The 18,289-nt window shown below is 41.0% G+C and overlaps 1 protein-coding gene and 1 long non-coding RNA gene across 3 annotated transcripts in view; one reads left to right on the top strand and one right to left on the bottom strand.

Moving 5' to 3' along the window:
- LOC127054795 (uncharacterized) overlaps nucleotides 1-18,289 on the top strand; it is an 88,020-nt gene that overhangs the window by 46,391 nt on the left and 23,340 nt on the right. The window lies entirely within an intron of this gene.
- Nucleotides 4,041-18,289, bottom strand: part of TLCD4 (TLC domain containing 4) — a 76,926-nt gene continuing 62,677 nt past the window's right edge. For both annotated transcript variants that reach the window (XM_050960996.1, XM_050960995.1), the window contains exon 7: nucleotides 4,041-6,809. In XM_050960996.1, the coding sequence (XP_050816953.1) occupies nucleotides 6,494-6,809 (316 nt within the window). In that variant the 3' untranslated portion in view covers nucleotides 4,041-6,493. The remainder of the gene's footprint in view (nucleotides 6,810-18,289) is intronic.

Raw genomic sequence — 18,289 nt, forward strand, 5'->3', positions numbered from 1 at the left:
CCCTGGAGCTCTACACAGCGCCGAGTGGCACACACTTCTCTGTACAGAGAAACTTGAAATTGAATCAGGCAGTGACAGATTTCACCCATTGTTGGGTGAATGTTAAAGTTCATGTAGATCCACCATTTCCAGTTTATTGACATCAGGATCCCACTAGTGAAGCAGTGTTCTTTCTCCATTTATTAATTATTTGATATAATACATAGGTTGTATTATAATGGGTTAGGAACAAGGAATGCTTCTTCATCCTTTGTTGTCAGTTGATGAAGCTGTAGAACAGGCCTTTTTAGGTCCAGTGTTCTGTGAAAGGCTCTTAATACCCTTTGCTAAACCTGGATCATCTTTGTAAAAGTTTCAGAATCTTGACAATTCCCCTTCAAAAGTTTGTTTCCAACATATTTTTTCTCAGTGATAAACATGGCCACACTTGGAGTCATCTTGAAGTGACCTTTCTTTTCTTGAACATGAAGCAGGAAAAACAATTAATCATCTTTCATTGACAACCTACGAACTGATCAATATCCATAACAAAAAAACCCTTCCATATATGTGTCAGTGACTGATAATTCATCATACATAGTGTATATCAAGAGAGTGTGCTTACATTCTAAAAAGACCTCACGTAGTTCAAGTATAATTTTTTTTGTCACATAAGTTCATCCATGAGGTTTGAGGATAAGAGGGATGTATCTCTTCCCTGCTATTTGCCATTCTATAAACATCCTACTAAGAAAATATATATATATATATATATATATATATATATATATATATATATATATATATATATATATATATATATATATATATATGACTCCTGGGTTCTAATGCCCTGGACCCCTTCATTCCCTTTTTCCTTTTTCCAGTAGTGTTGCACTCATGTTTGTAACTTGTGTAAGAGGTTTTGTTTGTTTGTTTTTGCTGATTACAGTAGCTTTTTAATACTAGAAAACCCTCTTCAGTTTATTTTCAAAATAAATCTAGAAGTATTTTTATTTAAACATTGTCACTGTAAACCATCAGGGGAGAACCAGACAATGTAGACCATTTTCCGTACTTTGGCAGCCACCTCTCGCAAACAACCAACATTGACACAGAAATTGAATACAGGATCTGCTGTGCCAGCACATCTTTTGGAAGACTACTCAAACAAGTATTCAGTGATAGGGATCTACAAACAGGTATCAAGATCTTGGTTTACAAGGCAGTTTTATCCCCACCTTTCTCTATGGGTGTGAGACCTGGGTAACCTACAGATGACATCTCAAGCAGCTGGAGTGGTTCCAGCAGCACTACCTCAGGAGGAGTCTCAGGATCAGCTGGGAAGACCATATGCCTAACAGTCACCTTCTGAAGTGAGTACTTTTCTCCCAGTTAAGTCAGGGAAGAAGGGCTTGTGGAGAGCAGCAGAAGCGTTTCAAAGACATACTGAAAGTACATCTTAAAAAGAGAGGCATCAACCCAACAAACTGGGAGGACTTGGCACGGAACAGAACACAGTGGCGCTACACCAAACACCAAGCCACAGCTCACTTTGAGGAGAATAAATGTGCTCATGAGAAGCGAAGCGACAAACAAAGCAAGAAAGGGCACAACACTCCAGCTAACAACTATGTCTCCTCCAAGATTATACCTGTCGCTTCTGTGGGAAAATCTGCAGGGCAAGAATTGGGCTCCTCAGCCACTTAAAAACTCACCAATGAACCCCCTTGGCAGACATTATCCTCGCATCAAGGGATAGCCAAAGAAGAAGAAGACGACCGTAAATTTAGAAAATAGTACATTAATGCAAGAGAACCTATGTTTCAACATTTACTGGTAACATCCTCCCACATCATATTACATCTATGCCACATGCTATTCACAGAACAAAAGGCAAAAAAAAACCCAACCCAAGTTATTTAGGCACAGAATATTATACATGACTAACTCCATTAATCTACATTAATGAATGGAGATGTGGCTAGGAGAAAGACATCTGATGCCATAGCAACCTTTTGATATACAATATGTTAAATATGGAAGTTCAAAAAATGTGTTCATATTTCTTACGTTATATTACGAAGATAGTGTTCTACTGCAAACAGATTTAGCCCATTTGTTTTTTCTAGGAAATACAGAAAAAATGGTAGGAAACAAGGCAGAAAAATAAAGCAAATATTTAAGTCTTCTATATCAAGATTCTACATATTGATTGTGAAAGTGTGTGCAGGAAAAGCTCCTCAGGGACCATCTTTGGGTATCTCTATACTGCAATGCGGGAAGTAGCAGCCAGTACGTCGCTTGGCCCACACCGCTTCCTGTAGCTCCCACTGGCTTGGAGTGGCGAACCGTGGCCACTGGGAACTGTGATCAACCAAACCTGCGGACATGGCAGGTAAACAAACCGGCCCAGCCCGCCAGGGGCTTTCCCTGAACAAGCGGCAGCCCTAGTTTGAGAACCACTGCTCTACAGCACTGAGTACCAAGTATGTAATAAGGGGAAGTGTCATAGTATCCTCTCTTAATACATCAGCCAGTAGAGTTCGCTGAAAGCAAAGATGGCAGGAGAAAGGCGAACAATAAACTGTGCTTTGCAATGGGCTGTTCAAGTTACTATCTCTCAGCTCAAAGAGGGAATCACTGACTTCTTTTTACCTCCTAGGATGGCAGAATCCTAAGGGAAAAATATCTAGTCCCAAATGAATGTCTGCACATCTGCACACACACTTTCAGCACTGCCACCCCAGACACATACACCTACCAAACCCCCCTGCAACTCCTCCTCCCCCTGCCTGGAAAAAAAACCAAAAACTCCACACTGCTCACCATGGACCTAAGAATTTTGCAAGACTACGGTGCATATGTGTATTAGATATTAATCAAAAGTCCTTTAAAGACAGATGCTTGTAATCAGAAATTCTAGCAACAATTCTACTTTGAATAAAGGAGACAATTTAATCTGTCCAGTTTTAGACTGATATTTCGGATAGAGAAATGTAACTACTAAACTACGAGCGTAGTAGAGGAACAAACAGCAACTGGTGTCAGCATAATATAATATGCTGCATCATATATAATCTTACAAGAGGGCTGTGAAGGAGCCCTAAAAATAAAGGATAGGTATTCTGTCCATCGCATATGTGCAGTCTGTATATTCCTATCCTTGCCCAATACATTGGTATTCATGACCATTTTAAAATTATTCTAGCACACAACTGCTATGTGTTATAGTATAAACTTGTAACATCAAATAAAATAAATCAGAACTTAATTCAAACCAAATGGACATAGCAATTATGGTTCGATATATTTGCTGATCTTCTACAACAATGTAATTGAATCATAGAGGATAAAAGCTATTAGGACCAAATGGATTAGTAGGTCATCTCGCCCATTCCTCTTCCACTGCAGATTGTTCCCCATACTGTATTTTCTAGGACTTTGTCCAATCTAGTTTTAATATAATCTTTCATATTTTTGGATAAACCTGACTCTCTTAGTCACTATCTAAGATTTATGTGTAATAGAGAATACAAGGGAATAGACCATTTTAAAGTTTATAGCTTTAGTGAAGACTCTACATTGGAAATTAGGAATTTAACTTACTGTATGTAGGATTCAAATGCCATTAAAGATGAATGCTTAAAAAAGAATGGACATCCAGTGCGGTTTTCATGAAGTCCTTACTTGCTGTAAAATCATTTTCCTTATGAAAAATGTTTCATCTTACCATATTTTATTTTCAGAATTAGTAAACATCATACTTCTATGTTCAAGGTGTATTTTCTCCAAAGTGCTTGAATCTACTGGCTGAGAGAATCAAAATGTAAACATAAGTTATTACAAATGTGCATACTTAGTTACTGAATCAGCACAAAAAAAAATCTCCTTTACTAGTTACCTAGTTACCATCTTAAACACTAATACAATAGAATTGCCTTTGTGTGCATGTTGAATTTTGTGCAGGATGTGTTTAATTAAATCATGATTTTAAAAAGTATCTGAAACTACATGTTGATAAAAAGGTTTTCCTTAATAAAAAATGTAATGGAGGTCAATTGACTGATAATATGAATTTATTGGTACCAAAGACAAGGCACTATGCTAATTCAAGAATGACAATTAAAGAAAATAAAAGAAACACTTCAGTTACTATCCTTTCTAGGATTGAACAACTCATCTACATAATAAGGCAATAGGACTGCAAAGAATACAGTGTAAAGAACTGAATGCATTAGCAAGCTTTGCCTCCCACCCGTTGAAAAATAAAGAGATAGTACTGAAAAAAATTACTGTTAAATAATGTAACTACACCTGTCAAAATGAGTACTATATCAACCCATATAATGCTTTGTTGTACTCTTCAAAGAGGAGAACTGAACTGCTTTAGCCACAACTGACTTGGCTATACTACAAGACAATGCAGAAGACCTTTGCTAGCAGTTTGTGGAGTCTTCTTGGTGACCTAGGGAGACATAACCCTGATTTACACTACAAACTTATGTCAGTATTACTGCAGCATTCAGGAGTGTGGAAAATCCACACACCAAGCGATGTCGTTATACCGACCTAGCCTCTAGTGTAGACAGTGCTATGTCAACAGGAAGGCTTCTCCTATTGATATAGCTACTGCCTCTTGGGGAGGCTGAGTACCTCTGCCACCAGGAAAAGCTGTTCCATCGCTGTAGGCAGTCTTCACTAAATGCTACAGCAAAGCTGTAAGTGTAGACAAGCCCTAGTAAATCATAAAGGGACAGCTAGTTCCTGGAAATTGTGTGTTTGTTTTACAGCTCTCCCTTCTAGCCCACACTAACTAATAGCCAGACACCTGCATTTGTTTAGAGGAAAGAAGATTTCACTTTGAAGGGTGTTGCTAAAGAGAACAGTACAAAAAACATATCCCAACAGGGCAAGAATTTGATAAATGTTAAGAAACAAAAACAAAAGAAGTTGCTTGAGTAGTTTGCTACAATGTTTTTATGTAATAGCACCACACTAGTGTGTGAAAATGCAGTTTCAGCAGCACATACTAGCAGATGGTGTCACAAACTGCAAGTGGTGACAAATCAAGTGAAAAAAGCATTGTTCTGAAAAACAACAAACAAAAAACAAAACCACCACAAACACACCTAGCTGCTCCACAACAGTTATATGGGAGAAAACAATTCTCTCAGGTTGGCATCTCTTTCATATTCTGATCTTCCCACATGCTCTAATTTCCCTTATCTCCCACGGACATCACTGGAAGTTCTATGCTTGAAGAGAAAGCAGAATATCTGCCAAGGACTATGTGGATCCAAAAACAGAATGTTGTCCCTGATAATGTTAGCTGTTTCTGTGACCCACTCTATAAATCTTCTCAACAGTTTTGAAGAGAATAAAGGAAACTATTCTCTGTTGGGTCCACTAATAAATCTTCTTGCTTACCAGATGAGCTTTCTTTGACCAGCACCTCAAATTTCCAGCCATATGAATAACAAGAAAAATATGACAAATACATATTTATATGAGCATTTGAACACAATATGATCATTTTCATACTAAGAAGGTGGCTCTGGAGGGGAGAGGGTTACTGTGACATAGCCACATATACAGAAGTATTTAGTCTCCTACACTTAAGTTGTTTACACCCTAGAAATCTCTTGGTTAAATAATAATAATACATTTAGAAGCAGAGTTGCAATACTTTTCAAAAGTAGATGCAGCAGCAGCCTTCACAGGGAGAGAGCACTATAGTAAGAATGAGTCTGTTTCCACACACTGTTTACCATGTTAACTTGTGACAGAATTCTGATCAGATTTAACAGTAATACTACTAGAAGTACATTAGCACAGCAGCAGAGTCATCCCTCCACATAAAAGATTTTTAAAAGATAAAACAATACATTATACCAGTATCTGTAAAACTGTTTCATAAATCCCCAAAAAGATTGTGTCCATGCATATAAGGCAGCAGAAAGTTAGTAAAATATTTCATAGCATCAAAGCTAAATTCTTAGCCTTGGCTGCAAAAAAAATAAAAAGTCATCAAGGATGAAATCTTGATTGTTAACATCAAATACTAATAAGAGAAAGCACAGAAACATGGCAGGAAACTTGCCATATATGCATGACTTACAACAAAAGATCTTAACATTCTGAGGCTTTAAAAAACACAATGAGAAACCTGAGTGAAAACATTTAGGAACATACTGATAGAAGACCACTAACTAATCAGTCTGTTCCTTTTTAAGTTCATCTGTCAGTTAAGTGCTTAGAATATACAGTAAGACTCATTTGTATGAACCTATACATACGGTATGTCATATGCCATTGTTTCCCATTCCATAGAGTGGAACTGTCTTTAAAATGAAGTGACCCTGGGCATGCAGGCAGTGTGGCAAGAGAAAGGTTAAGATCAATAGAGGCAATACCTTGTTTCCTTAGAGGAGCGTTTTATGGCAGAAGTGTGCATTGTTTCAGTGAACCCAAATGATCTTTATAGAGAAGTTCAGTTTTACATATATGATTTCTAGTCAGATTTTCCATTCTTATGCATTTTGACTTCCTCCTGTCCAATGAGAGAAATTACTTTGTAGCATCCCTTTGTAATTTTGACCATCCACATCAAGTTCATCACATCCAAGACAACACTAGAGATAATCCAGGCGCTTTGAGCTGCAACTCCTACTCTGTGGAAATCCTCTGTTCCAAACACAGAAATGACGTCGGCATAATAAACAGGCATGACTACAATCCTCACCATGAAGAACACAATCGTCATCAGCACCCCATTGATGATGTTGGCTTTTGAAGATTTAGGGTACCCCAGCACTTCAAAGAACCACCTGCAAGAGAGAAGTGTTCACAAAACCAAACAAGTTTCAGATTTTTCAGATCCCTTCTTATGACCAGTCACTATTCATCAATTTATCCCCAAGCCCTCCCAATCCTAAAATGCTGCCTTGTATTGTGGCTTCATCTAAAAGCTCTTTAGGCCAGTTAATTGTCTTGATGCAAAGCATCGTGTAATCTCCATTACTACATACAAAAGTTGCATAATATTTTAAGGAACAGCATGTACAATAATCTCCTAATTTGAATTATAAACTAATATGTAATAAGTGTGCATTTTAGTTGCTATTACTGTACTGTAGAGGAGTGGTTTTCAACCTTTTTTCATTTGCGGACCCCTAAAAAATTTCAGATGGAGACTTTGGAAATCTTAGACAATCTGTGGCCCCCCAGGGGTCTGCGGACCACAAGCTGAAAACCACTGCTGTAGAGCATGGATAATTTGTTTTGTAAATTAACTTCAAAATAACTACTGTGAAATAATTTATTTTTCATTTTTTGAACATTTTAATTTGCACTGCCTGATAAGAAACTGCTAATCAATTTTTTTTTTTTAGAAGTGAAACTAAGCTGAAAAATTTAGCTCCAAACTTCCTCAAAATTATAGATTAAGACCCCTACCAAATTCACAGTCCAGTTTGGTCAATTTCATGGTCATGGGATTTTAAAAAATTTAAATTTCATTATTTCAGATACTTAAATCTGAAATTTCACAATGTTGTAACTGTAGGGATCCTGACCTAAAAGGGGCTTTAGAGCGGGGGTCGCAAGGTTATTGTAGGAGGGTTGCAGTATTGCCACCATTACTTCTGCGCTGTTGCTGGTGGTGGCAATGCCTTCAGAGCTGGTCAGCCAGAGAGTGGTGACTGCTGGCCAGGAGCCAGCTCTGAAGGCAGCGCTACCACCAGTAGCAGCATAGAAGTAAGGATGGCATGGTATGGTATTGCCACCCTTACTTCTGTGCTGCTGCCTTCAGAGCTGGGTCCTCGGCCAGCAGCCTCTACTCTCCAGCCGCCCAGTTCTCAAAGCAGCACTGCAGAAGTAAGGGTGGCAATATTATGACACCCCCCCACACACAATAACCTTGCGAACACTCTGCACCCCCTTTTGGATCAGGACACCCAGTTTGAGAAACGCTGGTCTCCCCTGTGAAATCTGTATAGCAGGGGTTCTCAAACGGGGGGTCGCGAGGTTACTACATGAGGGGTCACGAGCTGTCAGCCTCCACCCCAAACCCTGCTTTGCCTCCAGTATTTATAATGGTGTTAAATATATAAAAAAGTGTTTTTAATGTATAAGGGTGGGGTCGCACTCAGAGTCTTTCTGTGTAAAAGGGGTCACCAGTACAAAAGTCTGAGAACCCCTGCTGTATAGTATAGGGTAAAAGTTCACAAAAGACCAGATTTCACAGGGGAGACCAGACTGCATGATCCATGACACATTTTTCATGGCCGTAAATTTGGTAGGGCCCTAATTATAGGGAAAGAAAGAAGTTTGGAATTAGTGTTGTAGGTGGGACCCCCATCTGTTATTTCACATTTGCTGGATTTGGGCTTTTGTGATTGGTGCCTTGGTACTGTTCTAATAAGATCCTTAGAGATCAGTCTGGTCCCAAGCCAAAACCTCAGCTCTAAACATTACAAGTTGCATTGCATTATTACGTTAATGCTTAGCTGTATTAAAAATGTCAGTGGGCAGAAGTAATTTTGAATAGGTTTTCTATATTTTGATGCCATACTAGAGAGGTATAACTATTACATATAGCCTGTTGCCTGGCAAGTAGAACCTGTGCGTTGGTTTCTTAAGGAAGTATTTGCATTATTGTATGTTCCTTTCTTTCCCTTTACTCACTCAATAAAATCACTGCACTGAAAATCTGTATAGCTGTGACAGATCAGAGAAAGGACAGAGAGGACCAAACCATAGAAAACAGCTTAACTGCTGAACCTGTGAAGGCACAGTCAGCTAAAACTACTGACCATTAAGCAACAGATATAATGATTGTTAGAACTTACACTTTGTAAAACTAATAGTATAGCCTGTTACAAATTTATTACTAGGGGGCACAGCCATATTGACAGCCATATTGACAGATACTTGTGATATGACTGGACATTATAGATCCCTAGTAAGATCATCAAAGTCAAATATTTTCTTACATATGCATCAAGGTGCTGATTAGGTACTGATTTTTAAACAGTAAATGAAAAAATGGTAACAGAACAACTGCCCACAACCAAAGTCAGAATGACAATTCATGTTTTGCCCATCACTGACTAAATCAATGCTGAAATATATATGGACATGCCCAAATCCGAACCCAGTAGAAGAACAAAAAGGAGATGCAAAGTAATGATTTCAGAAAAAATAAAACCTATATTTACTATTATAACAATTGTGCAGTTCCTCTGTAATTTTTTTAAAAGTGTATTTAATGCTTGTGAAAGCGATGGATTATTAGATGGTGCTGGAGAACTAACTATAGAACAGATTAGCACAGACAGCATCAAGGAAGTTCATACTGCCCTCACTATTCTACTTATGTGCTTAACGCTGAGAAGAATGACCATCACAAGGGAAGAAGGCGGTTCAGTCTCTAGGTCCATTCAGATCTTTGTCTTTATACCGACATGGCCAACAAGGAAGCAAATTGTGATAGTGGTTTTTGTGAAGTGAGCAAAGTAGTGCTCTGCTAGACTGTGGTTTAAACCTTTAAATTTTAGGCAGACAATTCAATTCTATAGCTCAGCTATTTCAGACAATGTAGGTTCTGAAAGATGGGTTAAAAAAAAAGCATACATCTTTCAAAGAGCAGAAATCTGCTCTGTAAGAGCAAGACTTTAGTGTCCTGTACTATACATTTTTTTTGCATTAAGTTAGTCATTAGGAATACTGAACAAACTCTTTTCAGTAGTATTCATATTTACAGATCTCCAGAAACAGTTTCATTTGAGTCATAAAATTACTTTCTCAAAATACAAATTATAGAGGTATATTATACCAATATTTTTCTAATTGCAAGATGGAGATGAGAGGAGTCAAGATTGACACTAAAATCCAGAACAATAGTCTGATTTTTCTTCTATAGTTTTATTGTTCTAAATTTTATCTTTAAAGTTTCTTCTAAAAATTGAAATTATTATTGTAAATAAAGAGGATGAAAATATTTCACTTGCCAAGTATGTTATTTCATAACATTACAGACTACCATTAATTGGGCTACACGATTATTAGTTACAGTTTTCCTTTAGGGTTGTATTATCCATACATTCAACTCTGGCACTTTCGAACTGACAAGCTAAACAAAACAAATTTCTTATGGTCCTGCCATGAGGGCAGGGGACTGGACTCGATGACCTCTCGAGGTCCCTTCCAGTCCTAGAGTCTATGAGTCTATGTTCTTTTAAAATTCAAATAAGGATATGGTAAGGTACAAATAGTTTAAAGAGATTTTCATATGTTACAAAGAGAATTCTCAGTTGAACTAAGTTGACCTATGTTTTACATACCTTCTGGTGAGAATGTAAGCCAAATCATAAGAGTGATAACTGAGTTATTTAAATAAATCAATGGAATGCTGAGATTGAAATGCGATTGTATAACTGCAGCTTGGTGTTATTTTTGTTAATACTATAGTAGAGTACAAACAACAAAAAGACATAATATAAACTAATCTTTATGAACAATTTACATTACTTACTGTCTCAGAGTTCTGGTTCTCCTCAAATTTAATTAAAGTTATATATATGAATTTATGGAACAATAAATCCCTTAACGTAATAGACTTTATCACCATCTTCTGCAGAGATTCCTGTTTGTCTGATAAAATAATAATTCTGGGTATTTAAGGACACTTGGCCTCAGTCAAGGAACTTTTAAAGAAACATTTAAAGTAAATTATCTATCTTTAATGATATGATATGTTGTGATGTTTCATATCACAACCTAAAAAAAAGTATTGGTACTGTCATGGTATAAATCCCCACTCTGAACCTTAGCATCCAAAAGATGGGGTACCAGCATGAATTCCTCTAAGCTCAATACCAGCTTAGAACCTGTAGCGCTGCCACCAACCAGGAATTCCAGTGCCTGGTACACTTTGGTCCCCCCAAAACCTTGCCCGGGGACCCCCAAGACCCAGACCCTCTGGATCTTAACACAAGGAAAGTAAACCCTTTCCCTCACCGTTGCCTCTCCCAGGCTTCCCCTCCCTGGGTTACCCTGGAAGATCACTTTGATTCAAACTCCTTGAATCTTAAACCAGAGAGGAAAATTCACCTTCCCCCCTCCTCCTCTTTTCCCCTCCCAGACTCTCCCTGAGAGAGACAGTAATCCTAACACAGAAAGAAATTAGCCTCTCTCTCCCCCTTCCCTCCTTTTTCCCCACCAATTCCCTGGTGAATCCAGACCCCGTCCCCTGGGGTCTCTCACCAGAATAAAAAAAACCAATCAGGTTCTTAAACAAGAAAAGCTTTTAATTAAATAAAGAGAAACAGTAAAAATGATCTTTGTAAATTTAAAATGGAATAGGTACAGGGTCTTTCAGCTATAGACACTGGGAATACCCTCCCAGCCTAAGTATACAAGTACAAATTAAAATCCTTTCAGCAAATACACATTTGCAAATAAAGAAAGCAACCGTAAGCCTAACTCGCTTTATCTACCTAGTACTTACTATTCTGGACTTTATAAGAGCCTGTATCGGAGAGATTGGAGAGAAACCTGGTTGCACGTCTGGTCCCTCTGAGCCCCCAGAGTGAACAACAACCAAAAACTAACAGCACACACAAAAACTTCCCTCCCTCAAGATTTGAAAGTATCCTGTCCCCTGATTGGTCCTCTGGTCAGGTGACAGCCTGGCTCACTGATCTTGTTAACCCTTTACAGGCAAAAGAGAGATGAAGTACTTTTGTTCTATTAACTTTTACTTATCTGTTTATGACACGCCCCCCAAATCGCTGACAGTGTGGAACCACACTGGCAATGATTTCTCCCTAGAAATGTAGAATAAACAGATCAATAAACACATGCACCCTTACATATGCTACTAATTATGTACAACTACAAGATATTTTACATTGTAAGAAGAATTTTTAACCAGTTGATTTTGGGAAACTTTTACGGGAGAGTGCATCAACTTCTTGATCTGTTGCCGCTGCAGACGTTCCAGGGTGGTGGAGAGGTTCACCTCTTCCACGCCGCTGTCACTTTTCCCTTTATCGTAGACACCGTCAGGCCACTCAGCGTCATCTCCTCCCTGGGCTGTAAACTGACAAACCTGTAAGTCTTTGGAATAAAAGGGCTTGAAAGAATTAACGTGGTACACTCTGGGCTTTAGCGGGGAATTGGGAAATGCTATGAGGTAGTTAACAGCTCCCAGGCGCTCTTGGACCGTGAGTGGCCCTTCCCATGATGCTTCCATTTTATGGGCCTGTTGCGCCTTCAAGACCATAACCTGGTCTCCTACCTTGAAGAACGCTCCCTGGTATGTTTACTATACCAGGCCTTTTGCTCTTTTTGAGCATCCTTTAGGTTTTCTTTAGCAAGGGCTAAAGAGTGTCGGAGGGTGTTTTGTAGGTTGCTTACAAAGTCCAGAATGTTAGTTCCTGGAGAGGGTGTAAACCCCTCCCATTGCTGCTTCACCAACTGTAATGGCCCTTTAACCTCATGGCCATACACAAGCTCAAATGGTGCGAACCCTAAACTGGGATGTGGTACAGCCCTGTAAGCAAAGAGCAACTGCTGCAACACTAGGTCCCAGTCATTGGAGTGTTCATTTATGAATTTACGTATTATGGCCCCCAAAGTTCCATTAAACCTTTCTACCAGGCCATTGGTTAGATGGTGGTGCAGAGTGGCAACTAAGTGATTCACCCCATGAGTCTCCCACAGTTCTTTCATGGTCCCAGCCAGGAAATTAGTCCCTGAATCCGTAAGGATATCGGAGGCCAACCTACCCTGGCAAAAATGTCTGTTAGGGCCTAGCACACTGTTTTAGCCCTGGTGTTGCCTAGAGCTACTGCTTCTGGCCATCGGGTAGCAAAGTCCACAAAAGTCAGTATGTACTGCTTTCTTCTGGGGGTCTTTTTTGGAAAAGGACCCAGAATATCCACAGCTACTCACTGAAATGGGACCTCAATTATGGGGAGTGGCTGGAGAGGGGCCTTGACCTGGTCTTGGGGCTTTCCCACTCTTTGGCACACCTCACAAGACCAGACATACTTGGCAACATCATTGCCCATCCCCTCCCAGTAGAAGGACTTCCCCAACCTGTCTTTGGTTCTGTTCACCCCGGCATGGCCACTGGGATGATCATGGGCTAAGCTTAAGAGCTTCCCCCGGTACCTGGTTGGAACCACCAACTGTTTTTGTGGATGCCAGTCTTCCCGGTGTCCACCAGAAAGAGTCTCCTTATATAAAAGCCCTTGTTCTATAACAAACCGGGATCAGTTAGAAGAGCTGAGAGGCGGTGGGGTGCTCCGTGCCGCCGCCCAAGCTTTCTGAAGGCTGTCATCTGCTTCCTGCTCAGTCTGGAACTTTTTCCTGGAGGCTGGAGACACCAGTTCTTCCTTAGACTGTGGACTTGGGCTTGGTCCTTCGGGAAGCGATGTAGGTGCTGGGGTTGTTATCGTGGCTGCTGAACCACTCTCCGCTGGTGCACCAGGTGGTATTTCAGGCTCTGGCTGAGCCTCTTGGGTATGGTTGTCTGCTGCTTCTGGCAGTTCAGGCTCGCTGGCGCCCTCTGGCGTTGGTGTTGAAGATGCGTTAGCAAGCACTGGCATCAGTGCTGGCAATGGTTCTGGTGCTGGTTGCGTTTCCAGGTCCGGATCTGGGACTGGAAGTATGCTGGCTGTTGCAGTTGTTGGCAGGAAATCCGGGTCCACTACCTCTGTCTGGGTCTCTGCTAACACAGATGGGGCCCCTGTGGACGGCTCAGAAACAGGGATGGATCTGGAAGCTTGCCTGGCTTGACTGCATGTAACCATTCCCACCCTCTTGGCCCACTTTACCTGGTTGGCCAAGTCTTCCCCCAGTAGCATGGGGATGGGATAATTGTTATAGACTGCAAAAGTCCACATTCCTGACCAGCCTTTGTACTGGACAGGCAGTTTAGCTGTAGGCAAGTTTACCGCTTGTGACATGAAGGGGTAAATTGTCACTTGGGCCTTTGAGTTGATGAATTTGGGGTCCACGAAGGATTGGTGGATAGCTGACACTTGTGCCCCCGTGTTTCTCCATGCGATAACCTTCTTTCCGCCCACTCTCAAAATTTCCCTTCGCTCCAAGGGTATTTGAGAGGCATCTGGGCCTGGGGATCTTTGGAGTGATGGAGATATAATGAACTGCACTCGGTTGGGGTTCTTGGGGAAGTTGGCCTTTATATGTCCCAGTTCATTACACTTGAAGCATCGCCCAGCTGACTGGTCACTGGGCCGAGGTGGGTTACTGGAGATTGGTGAGGTGAGAGAATAGGGAGTCGGCGGCTTTTCTTGGGTTGCAGGTGGGGTCTTGGGTTGCCCTCGGGTATAGGGTTTATTGTTGGTGTGACCCCTGTGATTTTCGCTCCCCTTGATAGTAGTTTTTTTCTTCTTTGCCACTTCCACCCATTTGGCTCCAATCTCCCCCGCCTCAGTTACAGTTTTGGGCTTCCCATCTAGGATCTACCTTTCTATTTCTTCAGGAACACCCTCTAAGAACTGCTCCAATTGTATTAGGAGGTGCATGTCGTCCAGAGATTTAACATTGGCTCCTGATATCCAGGCATTATAATTCTTTCCAATGTGGTAGGCATGTCGGGTGAATGACATCTGGTTTCCACCTTAGGGCTCTGAACCTCCGACGGGCATGCTCAGGTGTTAGCCCCATTCTGATTCTGGCCTTGGTTTGAAAAAGTTTATAATCGTTCATGTTCTCCTTAGGCATTTCAGCCGCCACCTCTGCTAGGGGTCCACTGAGCAGTGGCCTCAGCTCTATCGTGTACTGGTCTTCAGAGATGCTGTACCCAAGGCAGGTCCTTTCAAAATTTTCTAGGAAGGCCTCAGTGTCATCACCTGCCTTGTAGGTGGGAAATTTCCTGGGATGTGGAACAACAACTAGCGAAGGGTTGTTAGGGTTGGCTGTGTTATTCTGCTTAGCCTGCGCTAATTCCAGTTCATGCTTTCTCTCTTTTTCCCTCTCTTTCCTCTCTCTTTCCCTTATCTCCAGCTCTCTCCTGTGGGCAGCCTCTTTTTCTCTTTCTCTCAGCTCCATCTCTTTTTCTCTCAGTTCTATTTCTTTTTGTTTTATTTCTAGTTCTTTTTGTTTCTTTTCCATGTCTCGCTTGTGGTCTGCATCTTTCATTTGTTCCTCTGCATTCAGTTTTGCCTGTTCCTTGGAACTCATACTTCCGGCTTCCTTGTGCTGGGGCGTCCTCTGCTGTTTACTGCTTGAAATGCTGCTTTTCTGTTGCCTTCTTCGGGTTGCTTAGCAACAGAGTCTTTTTTTTTTAAACTCCTTCTACCTAGCTATTCTCGACAGAGTCAGAAAGAAAAAAACCCATTCATTTGCAAATGTGTTTTGCTGGTGTATGGTGACTCACAACTGGAGTCCCTTTGTTTAACAAAGATCCTTGTTAAACCCTAATGCCTCTCCCTACTCAGAAGGGAGAGACCAAAAAAAACTTGCAGACCTTTGCTTTTAAAACAATCTCCTCTAGCCTGCTTTACACACAGCTAGCAGGGAAAGAGAAAGAAAAAATCCTACTGGCTTTTGCTTCTAACCCCAAACCTCTCAGTCTGCCTGCAGATAGCTAGCAGGGAGAGAAATAAAATCCTCACTGGCTTTTTGACTTCTATCTATCTATCCCAGACGCTGCACACCATGTCATGGTATAAATCCCCACTCTGAACCTTAGCGTCCAAAAGATGGGGTACCAGCATGAATTCCTCTAAGCTCAATACCAGCTTAGAACCTGTAGCGCTGCCACCAACCAGGAATTCCAGTGCCTGGTACACTCTGGTCCCCCCAAAACCTTGCCCGGGGACCCCCAAGACCCAGACCCTCTGGATCTTAACACAAGGAAAGTAAACCCTTTCCCTCACCATTGCCTCTCCCAGGCTTCCTCTCCTTGGGTTACCCTGGAAGATCACTGTGATTCAAACTCCTTGAATCTTAAACCAGAGAAGAAAATTCACCTTCCCCCCTCCTTCTCTTTCCCCCTCCCAGACTCTCCCTGAGAGAGACAGTAATCCTAACACAGAGAGAAATTAGCCTCTCTCTCCCCCTTCCCTCCTTTTTCCCCACCAATTCCCTGGTGAATCCAGACCCTGTCCCCTGGGGTCTCTCACCAGAATAAGAAAAACAATCAGGTTCTTAAACAAGAAAAGCTTTTAATTAAAGAAAGAAAAACAGTAAAAATGATCTTTGTAAATTTAAAATGGAATAGGTACAGGGTCTTTCAGCTATAGACACTGGGAATACCCTCCCAGCCTAAGTATACAAGTACAAATTAAAATCCTTTCAGCAAATACACATTTGCAAATAAAGAAAGCAACCATAAGCCTAACTCGCTTTATCTACCTAGCACTTACTATTCTGGACTTTATAAGAGCCTGTATCGGAGAGATTGGAGAGAAACCTGGGTGCACGTCTGGTCCCTCTGAGCCCCAGAGTGAACAACAACCAAAAACTAACAGCACACACAAAATCTTCCCTCCCTCAAGATTTGAAAGTATCCTGTCCCCTGATTGGTCCTCTGGTCAGGTGACAGCCTGGCTCACTGATCTTGTTAACCCTTTACAGGCAAAAGAGAGATGAAGTACTTCTGTTCTATTAACTTTTACTTATCTGTTTATGACAGGTACATATACCACTGAAAGATTGGGGTGAAATCCTAGCCCTGTTGAAGTTAATCTGAGTTCTCCCATTGACTTCAGTGGGGGTAGAATTTCATCCCAGGGAGGTAATAATACCTGTTTATATAACCTTGATAAGACCACAACTGGATTTTTTTCCTCTGGACTCCTCAGTACAGAAGTAATATTGATAGATTAAAGCACGAATCACCATTTGGCGGTTTCTGAACAAATCAAAAGTAGCCTTCATAATCTCACCCTTTCTCCCTAACTTAAAAGCTGAATTTGCCAACCCAATGTTTGAGGCAGACCTTGACATGGCACTTCTCATAGAACTACTAGAGACTATGCAGCATACTATACTCTACTGCAAGAGTTCTCAAACTTCATTGCACTGCAAACCTCTTCTGACAACAAAAAATTACTACACAACCCCAAGAGAGGGGACTGAAGCCAGAGCCCAGCTGAGTCCCACTGCCCCAAGGGGGCAAGACAAAGACAGAGCCTGAGCCCCACTACCGCAGATTAGGAAGACGTCAAAGCCGAAGCCCAAAAGCTTCAGCCCCAGCCAGGGAGCCTGTAACCTGAGGGCTCCCCCCCCCCGGCCTGAATCCCCAGGGCTTTGGCTTTGGCAAATCTAAGCCAGCCCTGGCAACCCCATTAAAATGGGATTGTGATCCACTTTGGGGTCCCAACCCACAGTTTAAGAATTGCTGCTCTACTGTATGCCAGAGCACTTGAGGACTGTGAAGGAGAAGCATAGCACAGATGCCTGGAAATTACACAGCTGAAAGCTATTCAGAATATCAAAGTAGAATGAGGCAAGGACTCCTTAACCTCCAATAAAACATCTGCCCTAACCTTTTTGCCTCTTTCTTCCTTATAGCTTCCAATATGCTTTATCTCCCCTGACCCACTCTTCCCTTTTCCCACTCTAACTATGGTTCTTGCAATTGCCACTGAAGACATTTGACCTCTGTATTGCTCATCCCGGAAACATAGCTCAAACTGGAACACAGCACTTGGGGAAATTAAAGGAATTGGATATATAAGGCTTGTGAAAGAAGGAACATCAGATCTACTGTATTTCTAAGTAACAAAAGAGTTAGAAGAGAGGGGATGAATTATTCAAGGTGATTAAAAAGAAAGATGATAAGAGTTAGCATCCTGAAATTCAAAGAAACAAGAGTAAATTTGATTTTACCAATACATATTTTTGCTAGTGTCTACTGGGTTGTGGAATAATTTAATCAAGGATGGGAAGACATTGCTGGATTTGTTTAAGGGGGAAAAATGCAGTCTTAAAGACAGTATGCAGGAATTGTTCCACAGTATTTGACTAAGATAGTTCTGATTTTTCTAAAATTTTCTTAATAGAAAACATGGCTACAGGGGAGACTTTCTTACCTCTTCCTGATGGGTTTTGTGCTCTGAGATCACCCATAATAAATACTAAATATTTATGTAAACTATGCTGTCCCATATCACTCTCGCCAGAGTTTTCCACCAAGGTGTGTGAGGTAGGTTGCAAGCCCTTTTAGTGATATAGAACTGGTTACCCCAGACTACTATATCACACTACATTTAAAGAAAGAGTGTGAAAGCTCGGTTTCCAGGTATTTCTAAGTGTAGCCACAGTA

This window comes from Gopherus flavomarginatus, chromosome 7 (assembly GCF_025201925.1).
Source record: "Gopherus flavomarginatus isolate rGopFla2 chromosome 7, rGopFla2.mat.asm, whole genome shotgun sequence".
NCBI lineage: Eukaryota > Metazoa > Chordata > Testudines > Testudinidae > Gopherus > Gopherus flavomarginatus.